The following is a 22798-nucleotide window of genomic DNA, read 5'->3' as shown; positions in this document are numbered from 1 at the left end:
TTGGAACAGTTACAGTGGGTGTCAGAATGATGCGGTCGCTATCCGTGGTACTGAACTCCTTTGAATTTGATTTGTTTTATTATTATTATTATCATTAGGGCCCGAGCACCGACAAGGTCGGCAAGGCCCTTTTGAAACCCTAAGGATTATTATTATCATTCTTTGTTTCTTTCGTCTGACTTTTGAATCCCCAATGTGCTTGCCTTAACGCGGTTCAAAAGTCCACAATTATTGCACATGCACCAGGCCTGGCAAAAATTTCGAAATTTTTGCGGTCCCGAAAAAAAATTCCCCAAAATGGCTAAACGGCGCCCCCTTGAAGTTGAAAATTTGAGAGGCCAGCCCCATAATACGGTTCAACATACATGCATGTCGGGGGTCGGTATCATGCCAAGACCTACAAAAAATTCTCTTGACGTCGTGGTGAAATCCCAACAGGAAGTCGGCCATTTTGATTTGACCCGATTCGCAAGGGTACGTATTTATGTAAGCTCCTCCTACAATTTTGCTCCGATCAACTCCCAACCACGCACATTTTGAAGTAGACACATTGACGATCAAAAGCTATCAGACAGAATTTCTCTAAGTCAATCGGTGTGGGCGTGGCACCTCGCTACATCTGGAGGACATTTTGAAAAACTCTAAACAGTAATATCTCTCATATGCAATAATGGATCAGGCTCAGGCCGGTCATGCATGATAAGTGCCCCAGCCTGAACACCTCTATAGGCAAATATTCACCAATATCATATAGCGCCCCCTACTGGCAGCAGAAAATCACATGTCCTACAGTTTTTGTCCAATCAACTCCTGCGTCGCACCCAATGTCGTTGTCACACTGCAGATGAACATTTGTCAAAGGGTACCTCCTAAGTCAATGGATGTGGGCGTGGCCACGCCTCAAACTCTGATGTCTCGCCGTGAAACAGGAAATACTTATAGCTCCTTCATACAGTGTTCAATTTGTTTGATCTTACATACACATGATCAGGGTCCATCCCTCAACACACCTATGGACTCATTTATCTACTACAGCCATAGCGCCACCCACAGGAAATACATGGTACTGACATTTACATACAATCTCCGATCTCTTCCAAATTTGACATGTTTCATCATGGACCCAGCCTGAACTCATCTATATACACATGTTTGTCATATGATTAGCGCCACCTATTGGACACAATGAGTATTTACTCTCAGAAAATGTTTTTAACATGCTTGTGATCCCAACTCTTTCTATAATGATCTGTGATGAACAATCCTTCAGAACATAATTAAAGACACAGCAGCACCTACTGGTGACAGGCAGTACTGCAATGTACACAATGCTGATAACTGCACAGGTAAGCTCACAGTTTCAGCCTAGGCAGCACAGCAACACCTGCAGCACATCAGGCGGTGGCTTAAATCAGGCGGTGGTGCACATCTGGGACTTGCGCACATCAGGCGGTGCTTGAACGAGGGCCCGCACATCACCGCTTGCGGCTTTAATTATTGTTATTTTGTTCTCTTGGTTTGATTGACTAAAAACTGTAGTAATGCTTGTAAGCCCCACTGTTGCGGGCATGTTGTAAAGTTATGATGAGCTTTACAGTAACCGCAGCCATGTGTGCGTAACGCTGTGCCAGTTTGCACCTGCCTTTCAAACGTGCTAAATATAGACACAAAAACACATTGCGTGTGCTAAATGATTACATTGCATCTCCTCCCAGTATTTTGCTCGTTCTGATAATCTGCATGTAATATTCATATGCATGAAGGCAAATACGCTAAATGGATAGCGAGTGCTATTTTGCTCGCAATCCTCGGCGCACCCGGTTAGTACATCTGCTTTGCGCGCACTATAAAGTTTGCACGTGTTTTTATACACGCAAACCTTTAGTAGATCGGGCCCTTAATGTACAGATAGGTTTTTTTAAAGTCATGCGGCAGTGGAACTATTGTTTAGAACACTGAAACCTCCTCATCTCTCACAGTTGACAGATGCTTTTTTTTCAGTCTACAATTTAAAGTTTCACCGCCCACCACACTGCCTCCCCCTGCCTCCCCTTGCCTCAACGCTCTGCCACTGTCTCAGTTCTTCCCTGTATCCCCGACGAAACGGTTCACCATCAACGCAGGTGTTAAAAATTCAACCAGTATTCTTGACCCCATTACCCTCATTCTCAAGAAACCTTGACTCAGTGCACTGGGGCGCTGGTGGCCTAGTAGTCTAAGCGCCCCACATATTGAGGCTGTAGTCCTCATTGCAGAGGTCGCCTGTTTGACTCCCGACCGGCCGACCATTTACTGCATGTGTTCCCCCGCTCTCTACTCCCCACATTTCCTGTCTCTCTTCAACTTCCTGTCAATAAAGGCGAAAAAGAACACCACTGACCCTTCCACATTCAACTCACTGCTCATAACTCACTATTAATAACTCACTGTTAATAACTAACTGTTCATAACTCACTGTTCATAACTCACTGTTCATAACTCACTGTTCATAACTCACTGTTCATAACTCACTGTTAATAACTAACTGTTAATAACTCACTGTTCATAACTCACTGTTCATAACAAACTGTTCATAACTCACTGTTAATAACTAACTGTTAATAACTAACTGTTAATAACTCACTGTTCATAACTCACTGTTCATAACAAACTGTTCATAACCAACTGTTCATAACTCACTGTTCATAACTCACTGTTAATAACTAACTGTTCATAACCCACTGTTCATAACTCACTGTTCATAACTCACTGTTAATAACTAACTGTTAATAACTCACTGTTCATAACTCACTGTTCATGACTCATTGTGTATAACTCACTGTTCATAACTCACTGTTCACAGCTCACTGTTCATAACTCACTGTTCACAAATCACTGTTCATAACTCACTGTTCATAACTCACTGTTCATAACTCACTGTTCATAACTCACTGTTAATAACTAACTGTTAATAACTCACTGCTCATAACTCACTGTTCATGACTCATTGTGTGTAACTCACTGTTCATAACTCACTGTTCACAGCTCACTGTTCATAACTCACTGTTCACAACTCACTGTTCATGACTCACTGCTCATAACTCACTATTAATAACTCACTGTTAATAACTAACTGTTCATAACTCACTGTTCATAACTCACTGTGCATAACTCACTGTTCATAACTCACTGTTCACAACTCACTGTTAATGACTATCTGTTCATGACTCACTGTTAATAACTCACTGTGCATAACTCACTGTTCACAACTCACTGTTCATGACTATCTGTTCATGACTCACTGTTAATAACTCACTGTGCATAATTCACTGTGCATAACTCAATGTTAATAACTCACTGTTCACAACTCACTGTTCATAACTCACTGTTCATAAGTCAATGTGCATAACTCTCTGTTCATAAGTCATTGTTCACAACTCACTGTTCATAACTTACTGTTCATAACTCACTGTTCATAACTCACTGTTCATTACTCACTGTTCATAACTCACTGTTCATAACTCACTGTTCATAACTCACTGTTCATTACTCACTGTTCATAACTCACTGTTCATAACTCACTGTTCATTACTCATTGTTCATAACTCACTGTTCATAACTCACTGTTCATAACTCACTGTTCATAACTCACTGTTCATGTGTGATTGTGCTGTTATTTTTTGTTTGATTTGTGTGTGTTTTTTTTTTTTCCTTTGTATTTTGATTTTTTTGTTTTAACTATTGTTCGGTGTCTTTGAGTTATTGAAAAATGGTTTGTAAAATAAATGTGTAACTATTATTTTTTTTTTACAGTTGGAGCTATCAACACCTATAAACATTGAGGTGCAGTTACCACCAGCTCTCAGCAGATAGTAAATATTTCCCAATCTAAGTGAGCATGGCTGTTAGCACCAGTGTTCATAAATTAGGTGTGTTTTGCAATAAGCCTTGCTTGCATAGAAAAGGGTCTGTTTTGCTCCAAATAAATGCACAGTGGATCGTTTTAATGTATGCAAACAGCTCTGGCGTACAGAGACACTATACACTCAGCAGAGCAGTTTATTGAGCATTGAACCCTTTGTGGGTGCTCTGTGAATTAGACATATACAGCTGAGGACTTTTAGTCTATTTGCACAGATTTAGCAGCTGTAAAAGATGCACAATCTCCTAATGAATCAGGACCTGAGAGTTAATTCAGAGCCTTGTAGTGCTATTTGATGATGGGAAGGCAGTCTGTAGTTTGCTGGAGACTTTTCTCAGCTTCAAAAAGTAAGACATCTCTCTGTGGAGCAAGCAGTGATCTGGCTCCGACTAAAACAGCTTAACTGATGTTGGTAGTGAAGGAATTGGGTGCATCAGAGGAGGGAACTATTGCTATAACCTCAGATGATAAATAAATGACTCATAGTTGGTTGCTTTGTGCCATGTTTTACATCTACAGCTCTAAAATGCAACAGCTTTACTGTCACACTATGTTGCACAAGAAAATGTGTAAGCAAACAAGCTTTGGAGGAATCAATATCAGGAAACTTCCCACTAAGACAATCAGCCTGTCAGTCTAATATTTGTCTAGCACCAGTTCATAACAACTGTTATATCAGGACACTTTCCATGAAGACATTTTACAGAAAGAGCAGATCTAGACTGGACTCTTAAATAAAATAATCATTGTGCATCCATCCACTTTATTTATACAGCTTCAAATAGCATTTAGACATGCAGAACACTTTACCAAAACCTTACTGTGTTGAAATCCGAGCTGTTGGCTCAGGGCAAATGGAACTGTCAACACATTAAACACATACACAGTTCATCTAAATGAGACACACTAGGATTCAACAAGTGTTTACATTTGCTCTTCAAAAACCAGCTCAGCTGTTTGTGCTGTTATCAAGTGCATGTTTGATTTCTTGTATGACAGTACAGTGACCCTTAGACATCAAGAAAACTGGACTCATTAAAAGGTATTCATAAATATTTGATCTCAACGATTGAGTTGGATAATCAGAGCTTTAGAACAAAACAGGCTTATACATATATTGAATATTTTGGACATTTTCAGGCCGTACATGACCGGGTTTAGGATCGGCTGACATGTCATAAGGTATACGGATAAAAATATGGACAGCAGACTTGGTACTCCGCTCATATTCAGCCTGCTCTGAATAATCTCAATGCAAATTCCAAAAGTAAAGTTGAGCAGAGAGGCCAGGTGAGGTGTGCAGGTACTGACAGCTTTCTGTCTGGTCTGTTTGGAACCAGATAAACACACTTTAATAATCCACATGTAAGTATAAAAGATCCAAATCAGAGGAACAAATACTGTGATTACAAGCATAACTATGCCGTAAATGTTATTTATTGTGGTGTCAGAGCAGGCCAGTTTAACTATGGAGTAGTTATTACAGTAAATATTGTCAATAATGTTCCCACACAGCTGCAGAGTAGAACTCAAAGACACTGTGCAAGCAACATTAAGACAAGCAGCTAACCATGACACTGCAATAAGCACTGCAACCTTTTTAAATGTCATAAGAGAGTTATATTGCAGAGGATAACAGATGGCAAGATATCTGTCATAAGAAATGACGGCTAAAATAAAAAACTCTATACCCAAATATGAGTACACACAGAAGATCTGCAGGAAACACAAAGGAACAGAAACAGTGTGACTGTCAGAGAGAATCTGAACCAAGAGGAGAGGGAAGAACCCTGTACTACCAAACAGCTCATTAACAAACAGACTGCATGGAAATATATACATAGGTTCATGTAAGCTCCTGTTCTTACAGATAACAACAATGAGCAACAGGTTGGCACACAGAATTAACGTGTAGATAAACATTCCAATCATGAAAAACAAGGGTTTTAAAACCCTGGTTTCAGAAAAGCCACCGAGCCTGAAATGAGAAAAATGTGTAAAATTGATCATGATTGATCACGACCCATTACCTCATTAACCATAAGCAGAGGACCTGCAGCAGGACCAGGTTGTATGGAGACGTCACACTGGCTCATTTATATTGTGAGCTCTCATTTGAAATGTTAGTTCCGATTGCTGGGACCGTCTGTGCCTCCCAGTGTTCATCTTCTTTTGGGTTAACTAAAGCAGCAGAACAATGTTAGTGAGTGCAGATGAGTTTACTGCAGAGCTTGTGTCTTGTTGAGTAAATACCTTCTAAGATAGTCACATGACTGGCCACAGGTCTGGAACAGCTGAGGGATTCAAAGTGATGACAGTAACTCAGAAAACTGAAGATTGACCCCAGGACCTTTGTGGAAAAATTCTTCAAGGGCCAAATATGAGTCAGGGATTAGATATCCATCCATCAACCTTTGACCCCTTATTACATTCAGGGTAGCAGGGGGGGGGGGAGAACCCAAGTATGCACATACCCAGAGAGAACACACTCACTCCACACAGAGAGGCACCTGCCCGTCCAGGGATTCGAACCAGGAGCCTTCTTGCTGTGAGGCAACACCTCTATCAGGATTAGATATCAAACAGTGATAATGGGGTAGATTTTTCCAGATTGATCCGAGTTCTGCGTTATCTTAAAGTACCAGTTTATTTTTGTTATGTGCTCTTTGTATCAGAACATGCTAGGCCAAAGACCATTGATGGACTCTGTTTCTATGACAACAAATCTGAGGAGTAGCGCTGTTAATTGATCACCACCTAGTGGTGAGATGGATCAGGTGGCAAAGAGGGCAATCCTTCGGACCTGGTCACCCTAAAGATGCATTGAGGGTGAGCCGGGGGAACACCTTGTGGGGGCCCCAGTCTGCAGGTCTAGTGGCTCCTACTCCAACCTCTTTCTCTGTCACACTCCTCATCACCAATGTTTTAAGTAAGATTAATCTAAACATTGATTAACCAAAACATTGACACCGGACACTTCTAGTTCAAGTATCTCAGGGTCTTCTTTGTGGGATAAAACATATTGCGAGATTGAAAAATGACATGTTTTTGTTTAATTGAACCTGGATTGTTGTTAAATTATATGTACCTGTCTCAGACTCATGGTCAAACTGAAGACTGTACAGAAGTCTAACAAAGTCCTAACAAAAAAGGAAACAGTCTGTCACATCAGCCTAGGTTCAGCTTCTTGCTCTGGTTACCATTTACTTTCAGAATCCTTTAAGGCTTTACATTGTCAGGGCCCTGCATACCTCATTGTTCAACCCCTCATTGTCCTAAAAGACTGTACTGTATGATAACTTGGTGTTTGTAAACCCTAGTACTAGAATATTATTTATGTTTTGCAATAAGCCTTGCTTGCATAGAAAAGGGTCTGTTTTGCTCCAAATAAATGCACAGTGGATCGTTTAAATGTATGCAAACAGCACTGGCGTACAGAGACACTATACATTCAGCAGTGCAGTTTATTGAGCATTTAACCATTTGTGGGTGCTCTGTGAATTAGACATATACAGCTGAGGACTTTTAGTCTCATTTGCACAGATTTAGCAGCTGCAAAAGATGCACAATCTCCTAATGAATCAGGACCTGAGAGTTAACTCAGAGCCTTGTAGTGCTATTTGACGATGGAAAGGTAGTCTGTAGTTTGCTGGAGACTTTTCTCAACATGAAAAAGTAAGACATCTCTCTGTGGAGCAAGCAGTGATCTGGCTCTGACTAAAACAGCTTAACTGATGTTGGTAGTGAAGGAATTGGAATGCATCAGAGGATGGAACTATTGCTATAACCTCACAGGATAAATAAATGACTCATAGTTGGTTGCTTTGTGCCATGTTTTACATCTACAGCTCTAAAATGCAACAGCGGAGAGAACCCACGTATGCACATACCCAGGGAGAACACACTAACTCCACACAGAGAGGCTCCTGCCCGTCCAGGGCTGTGAGGCAACACCTCCTCCTCCTCCTCACTCCTCATCACCAATGTTTAAAGTAAGATTAATCTAAACATTGATTAACCAAAACACTGACACCGGACACTTCTTGTTCAAGTATCTCAGAGTCTTGTTCGTGGGATAAAATATATTGCGAAATTGAAAAATGACATGTTTTTGTTCAATTGAACCTGGGTTGTTGTTAAATTATATGTACCTGTCTCAGACTCATGGCCAAACTGAAGACTGTACAGAAGTCTAACAAAGTCCTAACTTTACTTTTGTTTTTACTGTCTGGTAATATTGAACTCAACCCCAGTCCAGATGTAAATTGTCTGAGTACTCCAACTGAATTTAAATCTAGATCAGGGCTTGGTGTTATACACCTAAATGTTAGAAGTCTATTGCCAAAACTTGACCTAGCTAAAATCTGGGCTAAATCGACTGATGTAGACATTCTTGTCTTTTCTGAAACTTGGCTAAAGAAATCCATCACAGATAAAGATATTGCTATTGAAGGTTATAATGTTTTCCGTTGTGACCGCCCCAGAAAAAAAGGTGGTGGCATAGCAATATATGTCAAATGGAAATTTCATGTTACTGTTCAATCATCTCTTTCCCTCAGCAGTCAATTTGAATTTCTTACTCTTAAGTTGGAGCTGCTAAACGGCCACTTTCTCACCATCGTAGGCTGCTATAGACCGCCCTCTGCTAGTAGTGAGACTTTATCTTCACTGACTACACAGCTTTCAACCTTAGCCTCCAATGAGTTTCTTCTCACAGGAGATCTGAACTGGGATTGGTTATGTTCAAGTTCTGATAGTTTTAAGTCTATGTGTGATTCTTTTAACTTAAAGGTGACATATCACGCTTTTTTCATCAATATATATTGGTCTAAGAGGTCCCCAAAACATGTCTTTAAAGTTTATGCTCAAAGAAACACTTTGAAATCACATTTTGACATGCCTGAAAAATCCTCTTCTTCAGTCCTGCTCAGAACACTCTGTTTTCTCTCTGACCACGCCCCCTCAGGAAGTGGATCTGCCTCGGCTCTCCAGCACGTTGATCTAATGTTTACATGTTGGCTGAACATACACGGCTGCTCAGAGATCACGTTACTTCAACCCTCTGAATCTGATCCAGAATCTGATCCTGACGGAGAGGCGCCTGAAGCAGGACCTGCCTGAACAATTTGTCACAGATTTAGTGTTTCTTGTTGTTTTATTTATCAGTATGTTGACGTGTGTCTTGGTACTGTTGTATCTTGACCGCCCATGATGTGTAGATGTAGAAGGAATCTTCGTGACACTGGCTTGCTTGTTTAGTAATATATTTATTACTAGAAAACAATACCAGTATCGAACAAGCACCCGGAATGCTTGGGAGAACAGCTCTGCAAATCTGCTGACTCTCAGAATGCTGTTGACCAGCACCTTTTATAGGTCTTTGAGCCAATGACATAGCCTACTGCAAAGCCCAAACTTGTCCTGATCTCTAGTTATTTACTATACCCTCCTGGGCTCTGCTAGCCTAATGGTTACAAAACTTGTCCATGTATGTCACTAAATTGGAAGGGGGTCTCAACCAAAATTCCTTGAATGTCTGGGGCAACATAGGTTTCTCTTTGACTTGTTTTACGTCAGTTACTTATTAACTATCAGATACTTCAGTACACAGCTACGAACATGTAGCTATGTGGCTATGCTAACTAGCGCTAGCACTTATCCATGATAAATAAAAATCATCCACTAGATCTTATAATCTGCAGGCCTGGGGAGTAAAACCGACCTCTGCCAGAAAGGCAGCAGGATCTTTCTGAAGGATTGGTCACAGATTTTGTGTTTCTTGTTGTTTTATTTATCAGTATGTAGACGTGTGTCTTGGTACACAGCTACAGCTATGAACATGTAGCTATGTAGCTATGCTAACTAGCGCTAGCGCTTATCCATGACAAATAAAAATCATCCACTAGATCTTCAAATCTGCAGACGTGAGGAGTAAAACCGACCTTTGTGTTTATTAAGACAGCCTACAACTGGCATGCCTCCCTCCTAAGCTCCTTGTTAGCACACATGTGTGCAGGTAATGAAAAACGGGGGAGGGATTCAGTATTATTTTATACAGTCTATGGGCTGAACAAGCTCCGAGCTCTGACTCCGTGACAGACCGGATATTGTTGTGACGTAACAAAAACACTGAAGTCTGAAACGGCTCGTTTCACACACATTTACAGAAAGGTGTAGAAATCAAAACAGGGGCAGAATGGATTTTTTTCATTCTTGGGGGGTGCCATCCATGCCAGGGAAACATATTTCAGGTAGAGAACCATTAAAAAGTCCATTTTGCATGATATGTCACCTTTAACACAAATAGTCAACGGGTCAACACGCCCAAACCTTAAATGTCCAGAGAAATCTTCTCTCCTTGATTTATTTTTAACTAATTCTCCTCATAAATATTCAGATATTGGTATTTTTGCCAACGGTTTGAGTGATCATTGCGTTATAGCCACTGTCAGACGAGCTAAGCTCCCCAAATCAAAGCCACGTATTACTTTTAAACGTGATTATTAACGTTTCTGTGTGCAGGGTTTTCATCATGATTTATGGCACTTTGATTGGTCCAGGGTCTCACTTTTTAACGATGTAGAGCTGGCCTGGAAGTACTTCTATGATGCTTTTAATATTATCATAAACAAACACGCCCCTCTTCGCAAGCTTAGAGTGAAGGGTAAAAACAATCCTTGGTTCTCCCCTGAGCTGTCCAGTCTCCTTAAAGCAAGGGATGACGCCTGGGCTAAGGCCAGAAATTCTAAATCCCAGGGTGATTGGCTGATTTTCAAGCAGCTCAGAAATCGCTTTACTTCCCTTGTTAAAAAGGCTAAGTCTGATTTTTATATTGATAAAACTACTTATAACCTAAATGATCCCAAGAAGTTCTGGAGAGTAGTTAAATCTTCATTTGGGGATGAAATCACAGATGAATTGCCTGCTTGCATAGTAAAAGATGCACATATTCTAGCTGACAAACCAGCCATTCTTAATTATATTTAATGAACACTTTGTTTCATCAGGATCTCTATTTGAGTCCTCATATCCTTCTGAGCAGGGGTTCAGCCCTCAATCACCATCTGCTATTGCCATGGCTCCAGGATTTGATCTGACTCCTTTTGATGTAGCCGAGGTCCACAGGGCTTTACAGCAACTGGATTCAGGTAAATCTGCAGGACCTGACAATCTCAAGCCTTTCTTTTTGAGGTCAGCTGCAGACTTTATAGCAGGACCTTTGTGTTATATTTTTAATCTTACTCTTTCTGAAAATGAGATTCCAAGAATATGGAAGTCTGCTTATGTTTTTCCCCTGCTGAAAAGTGGTGATCCCTCTGTAGTGAACAACTATAGGCCAATTTCCAAATTGTGTGTTCTCTCCAAAGTTTTAGAAAAGTTGGTCGGTGAACAACTGAAATGTTTTTTAGATGCACATGGTGTCCTCTCACAATATCAGTCAGGTTTTCGTAAACAGCACAGTACAGTAACTGCTGCTGTTAAAGTGCTAAATGACATTATAGAGGCACGAGACGGCCGAAAATATTGTGCAGCTCTCTTTATAGACTTGTCAAAAGCCTTTGACACAGTCGATCATGGCATCCTGGCAGACAGACTCCACAAGTTTGGATTATCAAACCAGGCTGTTAATTGGTTCTCTAATTATTTATCAGGTAGAACACAGTGTGTCCAAGCCGCCAGGTTTTCTTCCTCTTTCCTCCCTGTTCTGAAGGGCGTGCCTCAAGGTTCTATATTAGGGCCACTGTTGTTCACAATTTATGTGAATAATCTATGTGATAGTTTGTCTAATGCTGTGTCTCATTTATATGCTGATGACACAGTAATTTATTGTTCATCTTCTTCAGTTTTAAAATCCCTTGAGTTCTTGCAATCAGCCTTTGATAATGTTCAGTCCCACTTGACTCAGCTCAAGTTAGTGCTGAATGCGGACAAATCAAAGACCGTGGTATTTTCAAACAGCTTCCGTCTCACCTTCCCAGGCTGTTTACGGCTCATGGTATTGAAATTGAAATGGTCACATCTTATAAATACCACAACTTCTTTACCCTTATGGAGAGCTGCTTTTTATGAATGCTCCTGATCAGTTTTTAAAGAAATTAGATCCTGTGTATCACTGTGCTTTGCGTTTTATTACTGGTTGCAGCGATCATGAACATCACTGTTCCTTATACGCTGCCGCACACTGTCCGTCTTTCAGGGCTGGACTGGGACCAAAAATGGCCCTGGCATTTTTGGCCACGGCAGCCCACTATGATTATTTATATGATATGCAAAGGCACACAACATACCAGAGGATATATGTACTCATTGTGTTGTTTCAAAAATTAAAATGAAGCCCAGCAGCCTATATGGAAGAGAGTAACCATGTTAAAAATGGATACGCTCTTTCACTACTCACAGAGACTTTCATCATGGGAGAGATGGCCACAGTGTCATAATTCCCATCTTGAAGTGGAAGTGGATGTCAAAGAAACACTGCTAGTGATGTCTTTTCAATGTTTAATGAAATATACTGTTTATACAAATACACAATTTAAGACCCACAGTAAGACCATATATCCCTGTAAAATAAAGAGCTCCTCATCAAAGTGGCACCTTAAAGGATGAAAAACAGAGAGAGAACGAGAGAGAGAAAGAGAGAGAAAGAGAGAGAAAGAGACAGGCAGACAAAGAGAGCAGGGATCAGTGAAGGTATAGTTTAAATAATGTTTAGGTGAACAGAGAGATAACAGCTTATTTTGTACTTACATATGCTGAGACAGAAGGTTACATGGACCTTGGTGCTCTGAGGGAGACAGAAAGCAGAGGTGAGGTCAGATATGCTAGATTCATCTGATACTGTCTCTTCTGTAATGAAAATAAGAGCTCTTTAATAAACTCACAATGAAAGAAAAAGAACACATGTAAACTCCACATCAGGGAAAGGCAAACCTTCACTCCAAAGGGAGAGAAAGAGAGGACAAGTGGGTCAAGAGTGAGGATGAGACTATTTCAAAACATTTATGTTGACAGTATCGGTGTATTTAAAATAATGCAATAATAGATGGTTGCATTCATTACAGTCACTCTGTAAGAGTAGTAGCCTTTAGGACCATCCAGGTTGATGTCAGCAAGAACACATAACAACAGTATACAGTGTAGTAAACTTACAAATGTGAAGAGCAAGAACACATAACAACAGTATACAGTGTAGTAAACTTACAAATGTGAAGAATGCCTGTGAAGTCCACACCAATGAAAGGCACATCCCTGGAACACCACAGAGGGACAGGGGCCGCACCTGCTGCCGCAGTCCAACTTGAGGTGGCGATGGCAAACATAGCAGTAAGTTTGGCACACTTTGCTGTGTCCACTTGTTTTTAGCTTTTTTCTCACAGCTTTTCTACGCCCCCCTTGCGCTTTTGTTGTTTATCCATTTCCACTCACTTCTGTCCAACTCCTGTCAGCTCTAATGGCAACATTTGATAACCTAGGTCAAGCAGACTGCGGTCAAGTGAGCCGTCTTTTGCAAAACCGTCGTCAAGCCAGCCGCCCCTCGAAAAATGATACGCGACTATACAGGGAGTTACGGTACGGCTGCTGCGAGTGACAAAAAAGGAGGAATGAAGCCGTGTAGTTCCAAAATTTGTTATTGAATATGAAAATGAAAATAAAGAAATACGGAAAAAGTACCAGTTCTCAGATTATTTTTAAATTCTGCTCAAATTGCACACTTTGATATTTTGTCATATTGATCATTTTATTTAGAAAAATTTGGGAGCGGTGACAAAGATCTTTCAATGCATTATTGTTCCTCAAGTCCATAGTTGTTACCCTGAAATTTCTCAGCAGATTTTACTGTGTAGTTTTTGAGAAAAATAATGTTCAATTCTGCTCAAATTGCACGGAGACGCTTTGATATTTTACTCATTTTCATTATTTTATTTTGAAAGATCTGGGAGAGGTGACAAAGATCTTTCAATGGATTATTGTTCCTCATAACAACTGTTATATCAGGACACTTTCCATGAAGACATTTTACAGAAAGAGCAGATCTAGACTGGACTCTTAAATATAATAATCATTGTGCATCCATCCACTTTATTTATACAGCTTCAAAGAGCATTTAGACATGCAGAACACTTTACCAAAACCTTACTGTGTTGAAATCCGAGCTGTTGGCTCAGGGCAAATGGAACTGTCAACACATTAAACACATACACAGTTCATCTAAATGAGACACACTAGGATTCAACAAGTGTTTACATTTGCTCTTCAGAAACCAGCTCAGCTGTTTGTGCTGTTATCAAGTGCATGTTTGATTTCTTGTATGACAGTACAGTGACCCTTAGACATCAAGAAAACTGGACTCATTAAAAGGTATTCATAAATATTTGATCTCAACGATTGAGTTGGATAATCAGAGCTTTAGAACAAAACAGGCTTTTACATATATTGAATATTTTGGACATTTTCAGGCCGTACATGACCGGGTTTAGGATCGGCTGACATGTAAGAAGGTATGAGGTGAAAAATGTGGACAGCTGAGTTTGTGCACCGCTCACATTAAACCTGCTCTGAATAACCTCAAAGCCAATTCCAAAAGCAAAGTTGAGCAGAGAGGCCAGGTGAGGTGTGCAGGTACTGACAGCTTTCTGTCTGGTCTGTTTGGAACCAGAGAAACACACTTTAAGAATTCTCATGTAAGTATATAAGATCCAAATCAGAGGAACAAATACTGCGATTACGAGCAAAGCTATGCCGTAAATGTTATGTGTCCCGGTGTCAGAGCAGGCCAGTTTAACTATGGAGTAGTTATTACAGTAAACATTGTCAATAATGTTCCCACACAGCTGCAGAGTAGAACTCAAGGATACTGTGCCAACAACATAAAGACAACCTGTTAGCCATGCCACTGCAATAAGCACAGCAACCTTTTTAAATGTCATAAGAGAGTTATATTGCAGAGGATAACAGATGGCAAGATATCTGTCATAAGAAATGACGGCTAAAATAAAAAGCTCTACAATTACATATGAGTACACACAGAAGATCTGCAGGAAACACAAAGGAACAGAAACAGTGTGACTGTCAGAGAGAATCTGAACCAAGAGGAGAGGGAAGAACCCTGTACTACCAAACAGCTCATTAACAAACAGACTGCATGGAAATATATACATAGGTTCATGTAAGCTCCTGTTCTTACAGATAACAACAATGAGCAACAGGTTGGCACACAGAATTAACGTGTAGATAAACATTACAATCATGAAAAACAAGGGTTTTAAAACCCTGGTTTCAGAAAAGCCACCGAGCCTGAAATGAGAAAAATGTGTAAAATTGCTCATGATTGATCACGACCCATTACCTCATTAACCATAAGCAGAGGACCTGCAGCAGGACCAGGCTGTATGGAGACATTACACTGGCTCATTTATATTGTGAGCTCTCATTTCAAATGTTAGTTCCGATTGCTGGGACCGTCTGTGCCTCCCAGTGTTCACCTTCTTTTGGGTTAACTAAAGCAGCAGAACAATGTTAGCGAGTGCAGATGAGTTTACTGCAGAGATTGTGTGTTGTTGAGTAAATACCTTCTAAGACAGTCACATGACTGGCCACAGGTCTGGAACAGCTGAGGGATTCAAAGTGATGACAATAACTCAGAAAACTGAAGATTGACCCCAGGACCTTTGTTGAAAATTACTTTAAGGGCCAAATGTGATCAAGTAATCTAAAGATAGTGAAGCAGACATCTGAGGGAGCCTGGAAATATTTTATATTATACTCTTTTTATTTTTGTGTGTGTTGAGCTCAACCTCAGCCTGCTGAGTTTACAGGGCAGGGGAGATTTATCTTTGCTCTTGTTGAACAGAAGAAAACCCAAAGGAAGAAATAATCCCAGGAATGTCTGTGAAACCCAAAGTGATGACAATAACTCAGAAAACTGAAGATTGACCCCAGGACCTTTCTGGAAAAATACTTCTATGGCCAAAAATGAGTAAGGGATTAGATATCCATCCATCAACCTTTGACCCCTTATTACATTCAGGGTCGCAGAGGGGGGGGGGGGGGCGTGGAGAGAGCCCACATATGACATACCCAGGGAGAACATGCTAACTCCACACGGGCACCTGCCCGTCCAGGGATTAAATCCAGGAGCCTTCTTGCTGTGAGGCAACACCCCTATCAGGATTAGATATCAAACAGTGACAATGGGGTAGATTTTTCCAGATTGATCCGAGTTCTGCGTTATCTGATAATGTGGTTACTTGAACAAGGCATGTGTTTGTGAGCTGTGTGCGAAAACCACATATGGAGGTGACTGTGAGTACTTTCCATTAATTCTTAACTTTTGGCATTCAGCCCGAGCTCAGGCTGCTGAGTTTGAAGGGCAGTGGTGAGAAACCAGATTTTTAGTTTTAAGCAGCGGAGAACTAACAGGAAGAATTCATCAGTGGGATGTTGGTCACACTGGGTTTACAACTGATAATGTTGAAGAACAATGCTGATTTCATCCTGGCTGTGGGACAGTGGACCACCTCTTCACCCTTGCAGGACCCCTGCAGGGAGCAGGGAGTTTGTTCGTTCAGTTGACATGTGTTTGGTGGACTTAGTGAAGGCTTTGAATCGAGTCCCTTGGGGTCTAGTGAAGGGTACCATGGGAGTATAGGTTTTCAGGACTTTTCGACTTGCTATCCAGTACCTGTATGACCAAAGTGAGAGCTGTGTCTGGCACTTGCCAGGGTTACCACTGCTTCCTGTTGGCTTTTTCAGGCTACTTCTAGGTCCAAGGCCATGGTTCTTTGCTTGATCATGGTGGATTGTTCCCCACAGGGGAGAAATGAGTCCTCGCTCCAAGTGAAGAAGTTTAAGAACTTCATGGTCTTGTTCACAAGTAAGGGATAAGGGACCATGAGATTGAAAGACAGGTTGGAGTGGGCAGAAGTCGTCCCAGACCATTGTGATGCCTATAGCAGCATGACAAAAGCTGGTCCAAGCCTGATCCAGCTTAACTATAAGCTTTATCAAAAAGGAAAGTTTTAAGTCTACTCTTAAAAGTGGAGAGGGTGTCTGCCTCCCGGACCCTGACTGGTAGATGATTCCAAAGGAGAGGGGCCTGATAACTGAAGGTTCTACCTCCCACACTACTTTTAGAGATTTTAGGTACAACTAGCAAGCCTGCATGTTGGGAGCGTAGAGTTCTAGAGGGGTAATAGGGCACTATGAGCTCTTTAAGATATGAAGGTGCCTGATTTTTAAGGGCTTTGTAGGTTAAAAGAAGGATTTTAAATTCTATTCTACATTGTATTGGGAGTCAGTGTAGAGAAGCTAACACTGGAGAAATGTGCTCTCTCTTCCTAGTTTTAGTCAATACTCGAGCTGCGGCGTTTTGAACTAGCTGAAGAATCTTTAGAGACTTATTGGGGCAGCCTGATAAGAGGGAGTTACAGTAATCTAACCTGGAGGTAACAAATGCATGGACTAGTTTTTCTGCGTCGCTCTGAGATAGGAAGTGTCTAATTTTAGAAATATTGCGCAAGTGAAAATAGGCTGACCTTGAGATTTGCTGAATTTGGGAATTGAAGGATAAATCTTGATCAAATAGGACTCCTAGATTCCTAGCCGAGGTCCTGGATGCCAGACTAATGCCGTCTAAGGTTCTTATATTATTAGAAAAGGTCTCTCTGAGGTGTTTGGGGCCGATAACAATCACTTCAGTTTTTCCTGAGTTTAGCAGTAAGAAATTTCTGGTCATCCAGGTCTTTATGTCTTTTAGACAGGCTACTAATTTAGATAACTGATTGGTTTCTTCTGGCTTCACTGATAGATAGAGCTGAGTGTCATCAGCATAACAATGAAAATTAATAGAGTGCTTCCTCATGATGTTACCTAGAGGAAGCATATATAAGGTGAAAAGAATTGGTCCTAGCACTGATCCTTGTGGAACTCCCTGACTAACCCTGGTCTGCACTGAGGACTTTTCATTAACGTGAACAAATTGAGATCGATCTGTTAGGTACGATTTAAACCAAGCTAACGCAGTTCCTGTAATGCCAATTAGTTGCTCTAATCTCTGTAACAGGATTTGATGGTCAATCGTATCGAATGCAGCGCTAAGATCTAATAAAACAAGTACGGAAAGAAGACCACTGTCTGAGGCCATTAGTAGATCATTGGTTACTTTTAACAGTGCAGTCTCTGTGCTATGGTGGGCTCTAAACCCCGACTGAAAGTCCTCAAACAAACTGTTGCTCTTAAGAAAGTCCCAGAGCTGAACTGACACCACTTTCTCCAGGATTTTAGAGATAAAGGGGAGGTTAGATATCGGCCTATAGTTAGATAAGGAGCCTGAATCAAGAGTGGACTTTTTAAGGAGAGGTTTAATTACAGCTACTTTAAATGATTGAGGTACATAGCCTGTCAGTAAAGACATATTAACCATACTGAGTAAAGAACTGCTAACTAGTGGAATTACTTCTTTTAGCAGCTTAGTTGGGATTGGGTCTAAAAGACAGGTCGATGGTTTAGCTGAAGAAACTGTTGAAACCAGTTCAGGAAGGTCAATGGGTGAAAAACAGTCTAGGTATACATCTGGCTTTAACGCCGTTTCAATGGTCCCGCTGTTGGTAAAGGGTCCTACACTAGTTAACCACATTACTCCTCATCTACCGGCCGCCAAAACCAAATACAGCTTTCATCACAGAGATACATGACCTCCTCTCAACTGTATACACAACATCTGCCAATGTTGTTATACTTGGTGATCTCAACATCCATGTCGACTCACCCACCTGTAAAACCGCAGCGGAATTCATACAACTACTCGACAACCTCAATCTGACACAACATGTTCACGTCCCCACACACGTCAGAGGACACACCCTAGACTTGGTCATCACTGACTCCGCCCCCCTCAGCAACCTGCAAGCCTACGACCTGGGTGGTTCCGACCACAGAGTCATCTCACTGGACTTAACACTACAGTACCTCTGCACTAAACTCAAGCGCCAAATCTCCTTCAGAAACATCAAAAATATAGACCCAGATTCAATAACACAAGACTTCCATCACCTCTGCTCCTCCATTCAAGTCTCATCAGCCAACAACTCAGTAGATATATACAACAAGACCATGAGCAACATCCTCGACACCCATGCCCCTGTCAAAACCAGGACAGTCACTTTCAAACATTCAGTACCATGGTTCAATGATGAACTTCGAAAAATGAAGACAGCTGGCCGTGCTCTGGAGCGGCGGGCCAAAGTCTCTGGACTCACTGTTCATAAGCTGGCACACCGTGATCACCAAAAGCTCTATGCCAAAGCTCTCCAGGATGCCAGATCTCAGTTTTACTCCACAATCATCAGCAGAAACCCTGGTAACTCAAGACCATTGTGATGCAGAGGGATGTGAGCCTGAAGGCCAAGCTTTGCATGAACCAGTTGATATACGTTATGTGTTCTTTGTTTCAGAACACGCTAGGCCAAAGACCAATGATGGACTCTGTTTCTATGTCAACAAATCTGAGGAGCAGAGCTGTCAATTGATCATCACCTAGTGGTGAGATGGATCAGGTGGCAAAGAAGGCAATCCGACAGACCTGGTCACCCTATAAATGCATTTAGGGTGAGTCGGGGGAACACCTTGTGGGGGCCCCAGTCTGCAGGTCTAGTGGCTCCTACTCCAGCCTCTTTCTCTGTCACACTCCTCATCACCAATGTTTACAGTAAGATTAATCTAAACATTGATTAACCAAAACACCCCCCCCCCCCCCCTCCTTAAACTGAGTTGCTAAAACACCAAAATAAACAATTATTATGAAGTAATTGCTGCTACTTCAATCATTTGTGTTTCACTGTCCGTGCCATGCTTGAGCTGATATTAAGCTGAAAACTGGACACTCCATCGTGACTGTCTTTGGAATTATGGGACAAGTAACTTGTGAAATGTATCTGTAAATCCCTGCACAGTTATCGAGATGTTGATTAGGTGTGTTTTGCAATAAGCCTTGCTTGCATAGAAAAGGGTCTGTTTTGCTCCAAATAAATGCACAGTGGATCATTTAAATGTATGCAAACAGCACTGGCGTACAGAGACACTATGCACTCAGCAGAGCAGTTTATTGAGCATTTAACCCTTTGTGGGTGCTCTGTGAATTAGACATATACAGCTGAGGTCTTTTAGTCTCATTTGCACAGATTTAGCAGCTGCAAAAGATGCACAATCTCCTAATGAATCAGGACCTGAGAGTTAACTCAGAGCCTTGTAGTGCTATTTGACGATGGTAAGGCAGTCTGTAGTTTGCTGGAGACTTTTCTCAACATGAAAAAGTAAGACATCTCTCTGTGGAGCAAGCAGTGATCTGGCTCCGACTAAAACAGCTTAACTGATGTTGGTAGTGAAGGAATTGGATGCATCAGAAGATGGAACTATTGCTATAACCTCAGATGATAAATAAATGACTCATAGTTGGTTGCTTTGTGCCATGTTTTACATCTACAGCTCTAAAATGCAACAGCTTTACTGTCACACTATGTTGCACAAGAAAATGTGTAAGCAAACAAGCTTTGGAGGAATCAATATCAGGAAACTTCCCACTAAGACTATCAGCCTGTCAGTCTAATATTTGTCTAGCACCAGTTCATAACAACTGTTATATCAGGACACTTTCCATGAAGACATTTTACAGAAAGAGCAGATCTAGACTGGACTCTTAAATAAAATAATCATTGTGCATCCATCCACTTTATTTATACAGCTTCAAATAGCATTTAGACATGCAGAACACTTTACCAAAACCTTACTGTGTTGAAATCAGAGCTGTTGGCTCAGGGCAAATGGAACTGTCAACACATTAAACACATACACAGTTCATCTAAATGAGACACACTAGGATTCAACAAGTGTTTACAATTGCTCTTCAAAAACCAGCTCAGCTGTTTGTGCTGTTATCAAGTGCATGTTTGATTTCTTGTATGACAGTACAGTGACCCTTAGACATCAAGAAAACTGGACTCATTAAAAGGTATTCATAAATATTTGATCTCAACGATTGAGTTGGATAATCAGAGCTTTAGAACAAAACAGGCTTTTACATATATTGAATATTTTGGACATTTTCAGGCCGTACATGACCGGGTTTAGGATCGGCTGACATGTAATAAGGTATGAGGAGAAAATTATAGGCAGCAGAGTTTGTGCACTGCTCACATTAAACCTGCTCTGAATAACCACAAAGCAAATTCCAAAAGCAAAGTTGAGCAGAGAGGCCAGGTGAGGTGTGCAGGTACTGACAGCTTTCTGTCTGGTCTGTTTGGAACCAGAGAAACACACTTTAAGAATCCTCATGTAAGTATAAAAGATCCAAATCAGAGGAACAAATACTGTGATTACAAGCTTAACTATGCCGTAAATGTTATTTACTGTGGTGTCAGAGCAGGCCAGTTTAACTATGGAGTAGTTATTACAGTAAACATTGTCAATAATGTTCCCACACAGCTGCAGAGTAGAACTCAAGGACACTGTGAAAACAACATTAAGAAAAGATGTTAACCATGACACTGCAATAAGCACAGCAACCTTTTTAAATGTCATAAGAGAGTTATATTGCAGAGGATAACAGATGGCAAGATATCTGTCATAAGAAATGACGGCTAAAATAAAAAGCTCTACATTTACATATGAGTACACACAGAAGATCTGCAGGAAACACAAAGGAACAGAAACAGTGTGACTGTCAGAGAGAATCTGAACCAAGAGGAGAGGGAAGAACCCCATACTACCAAACAGCTCATTAACAAACAGACTGCATGGAAATATATACATAGGTTCATGTAAGCTCCTGTTCTTACAGATAACAACAATGAGCAACAGGTTGGCACACAGAATTAACATGTAGATAAACATTACAATCATGAAAAACAAGGGTTTTAAAACCCTGGTTTCAGAAAAGCCACCGAGCCTGAAATGAGAAAAATGTGTAAAATTGCTCATGATTGATCACGACCCATTACCTCATTAACCATAAGCAGAGGACCTGCAGAAGGACCAGACTGTATGGAGATGCTACACAGGCTCATTTATATTGTGAGCTCGCATTTGAAATGTTAGTTCCGATTGCTGGGACCGTCTGTGCCTCCCAGTGTTCACCTTCTTTTGGGTTAACTAAAGCAGCAGAACAATGTTAGTGAGTGCAGATGAGTTTACTGCAGAGCTTGTGTCTTGTTGAGTAAATACCTTCTAAGATAGTCACATGACTGGCCACAGGTCTGGAACAGCTGAGGGATTCAAAGTGATGACAATAACTCAGAAAACTGAAGATTGACCCCAGGACCTTTGTGGAAAAATACTTTTAGGGCCAAAAATGAGTCAGGGATTAGATATCCATCCATCCATTGATGCCCTGCCTCAACACATGCCACGCCCACAATTTTAGTTTGAACAGAATTCCTTTAACACTAATTTAATCGGTAATATGTCTGCTATAGAATGTGCCTTGTTTGAACTGAATCGGAGAAAAACTGTAGAAGGAGCTCTCAAAAGTATGCACCCTTATTTTAGCTGCGTTTTTTATGTTCAAAGCTAGGTGGCGCTCTTCCTGTTGAGTTTGGGATATGGGTGCAAGAGGCTTTTTTGTGCGTCCGGATGGCATGTATATGTGTAAAATTTTTCAAGCATGTAGCTCAAAATAACCCCTATGGGGAGGGGTTTTTGAAAACTGTAGGGGGCGCCAGTGAGCACATTTTTGCAACTTTTTTTGCGAAACCCATAAAATGTCGCAATTTTTTCCCTGGACTGACGAGTGAGTTGGATGAGGTGAAATTACGCGCATTTTAAAGTCACAAAATCCATTTTTTGACGTTTTTTTTTTATGCCCCTCCCCAAAGTCCGACACGCCCTCATCTTTCGTCTAAATGG

General features: G+C 41.0%; 2 protein-coding genes and 1 long non-coding RNA gene across 3 annotated transcripts; all 3 read right to left on the bottom strand.

Annotated features, from left to right (window-relative positions):
* Nucleotides 1–4963: 4963 nt before the first annotated feature.
* LOC117813874 (olfactory receptor 477-like) lies at nucleotides 4964–5911 on the bottom strand. The gene has a single exon (XM_034684924.1). It carries the CDS (start codon nucleotides 5909–5911, stop codon nucleotides 4964–4966), a length of 948 nt encoding a protein of 315 aa, XP_034540815.1.
* Nucleotides 5912–12429: 6518 nt separating this feature from the next.
* Nucleotides 12430–13215, bottom strand: LOC117815024. Its single transcript, XR_004631683.1, has 3 exons — nucleotides 13104–13215; nucleotides 12650–12686; nucleotides 12430–12496 (listed from the first exon to the last, which is right to left on the bottom strand). It is a non-coding gene; the product is annotated as an uncharacterized LOC117815024 (long non-coding RNA).
* Nucleotides 13216–20816: 7601 nt separating this feature from the next.
* Nucleotides 20817–21874, bottom strand: LOC117813872 (olfactory receptor 1078-like). Its single transcript, XM_034684919.1, has one exon. The coding sequence runs from the start codon at nucleotides 21872–21874 to the stop codon at nucleotides 20927–20929; it is 948 nt and encodes a 315-aa protein (XP_034540810.1). The 3' UTR covers nucleotides 20817–20926.
* Nucleotides 21875–22798: the final 924 nt, after the last annotated feature.

This window comes from Notolabrus celidotus, chromosome 6 (genome assembly GCF_009762535.1).
Source record: "Notolabrus celidotus isolate fNotCel1 chromosome 6, fNotCel1.pri, whole genome shotgun sequence".
Taxonomy (NCBI): domain Eukaryota; kingdom Metazoa; phylum Chordata; class Actinopteri; order Labriformes; family Labridae; genus Notolabrus; species Notolabrus celidotus.
This window is presented reverse-complemented; position numbering and strand designations above follow the sequence as displayed.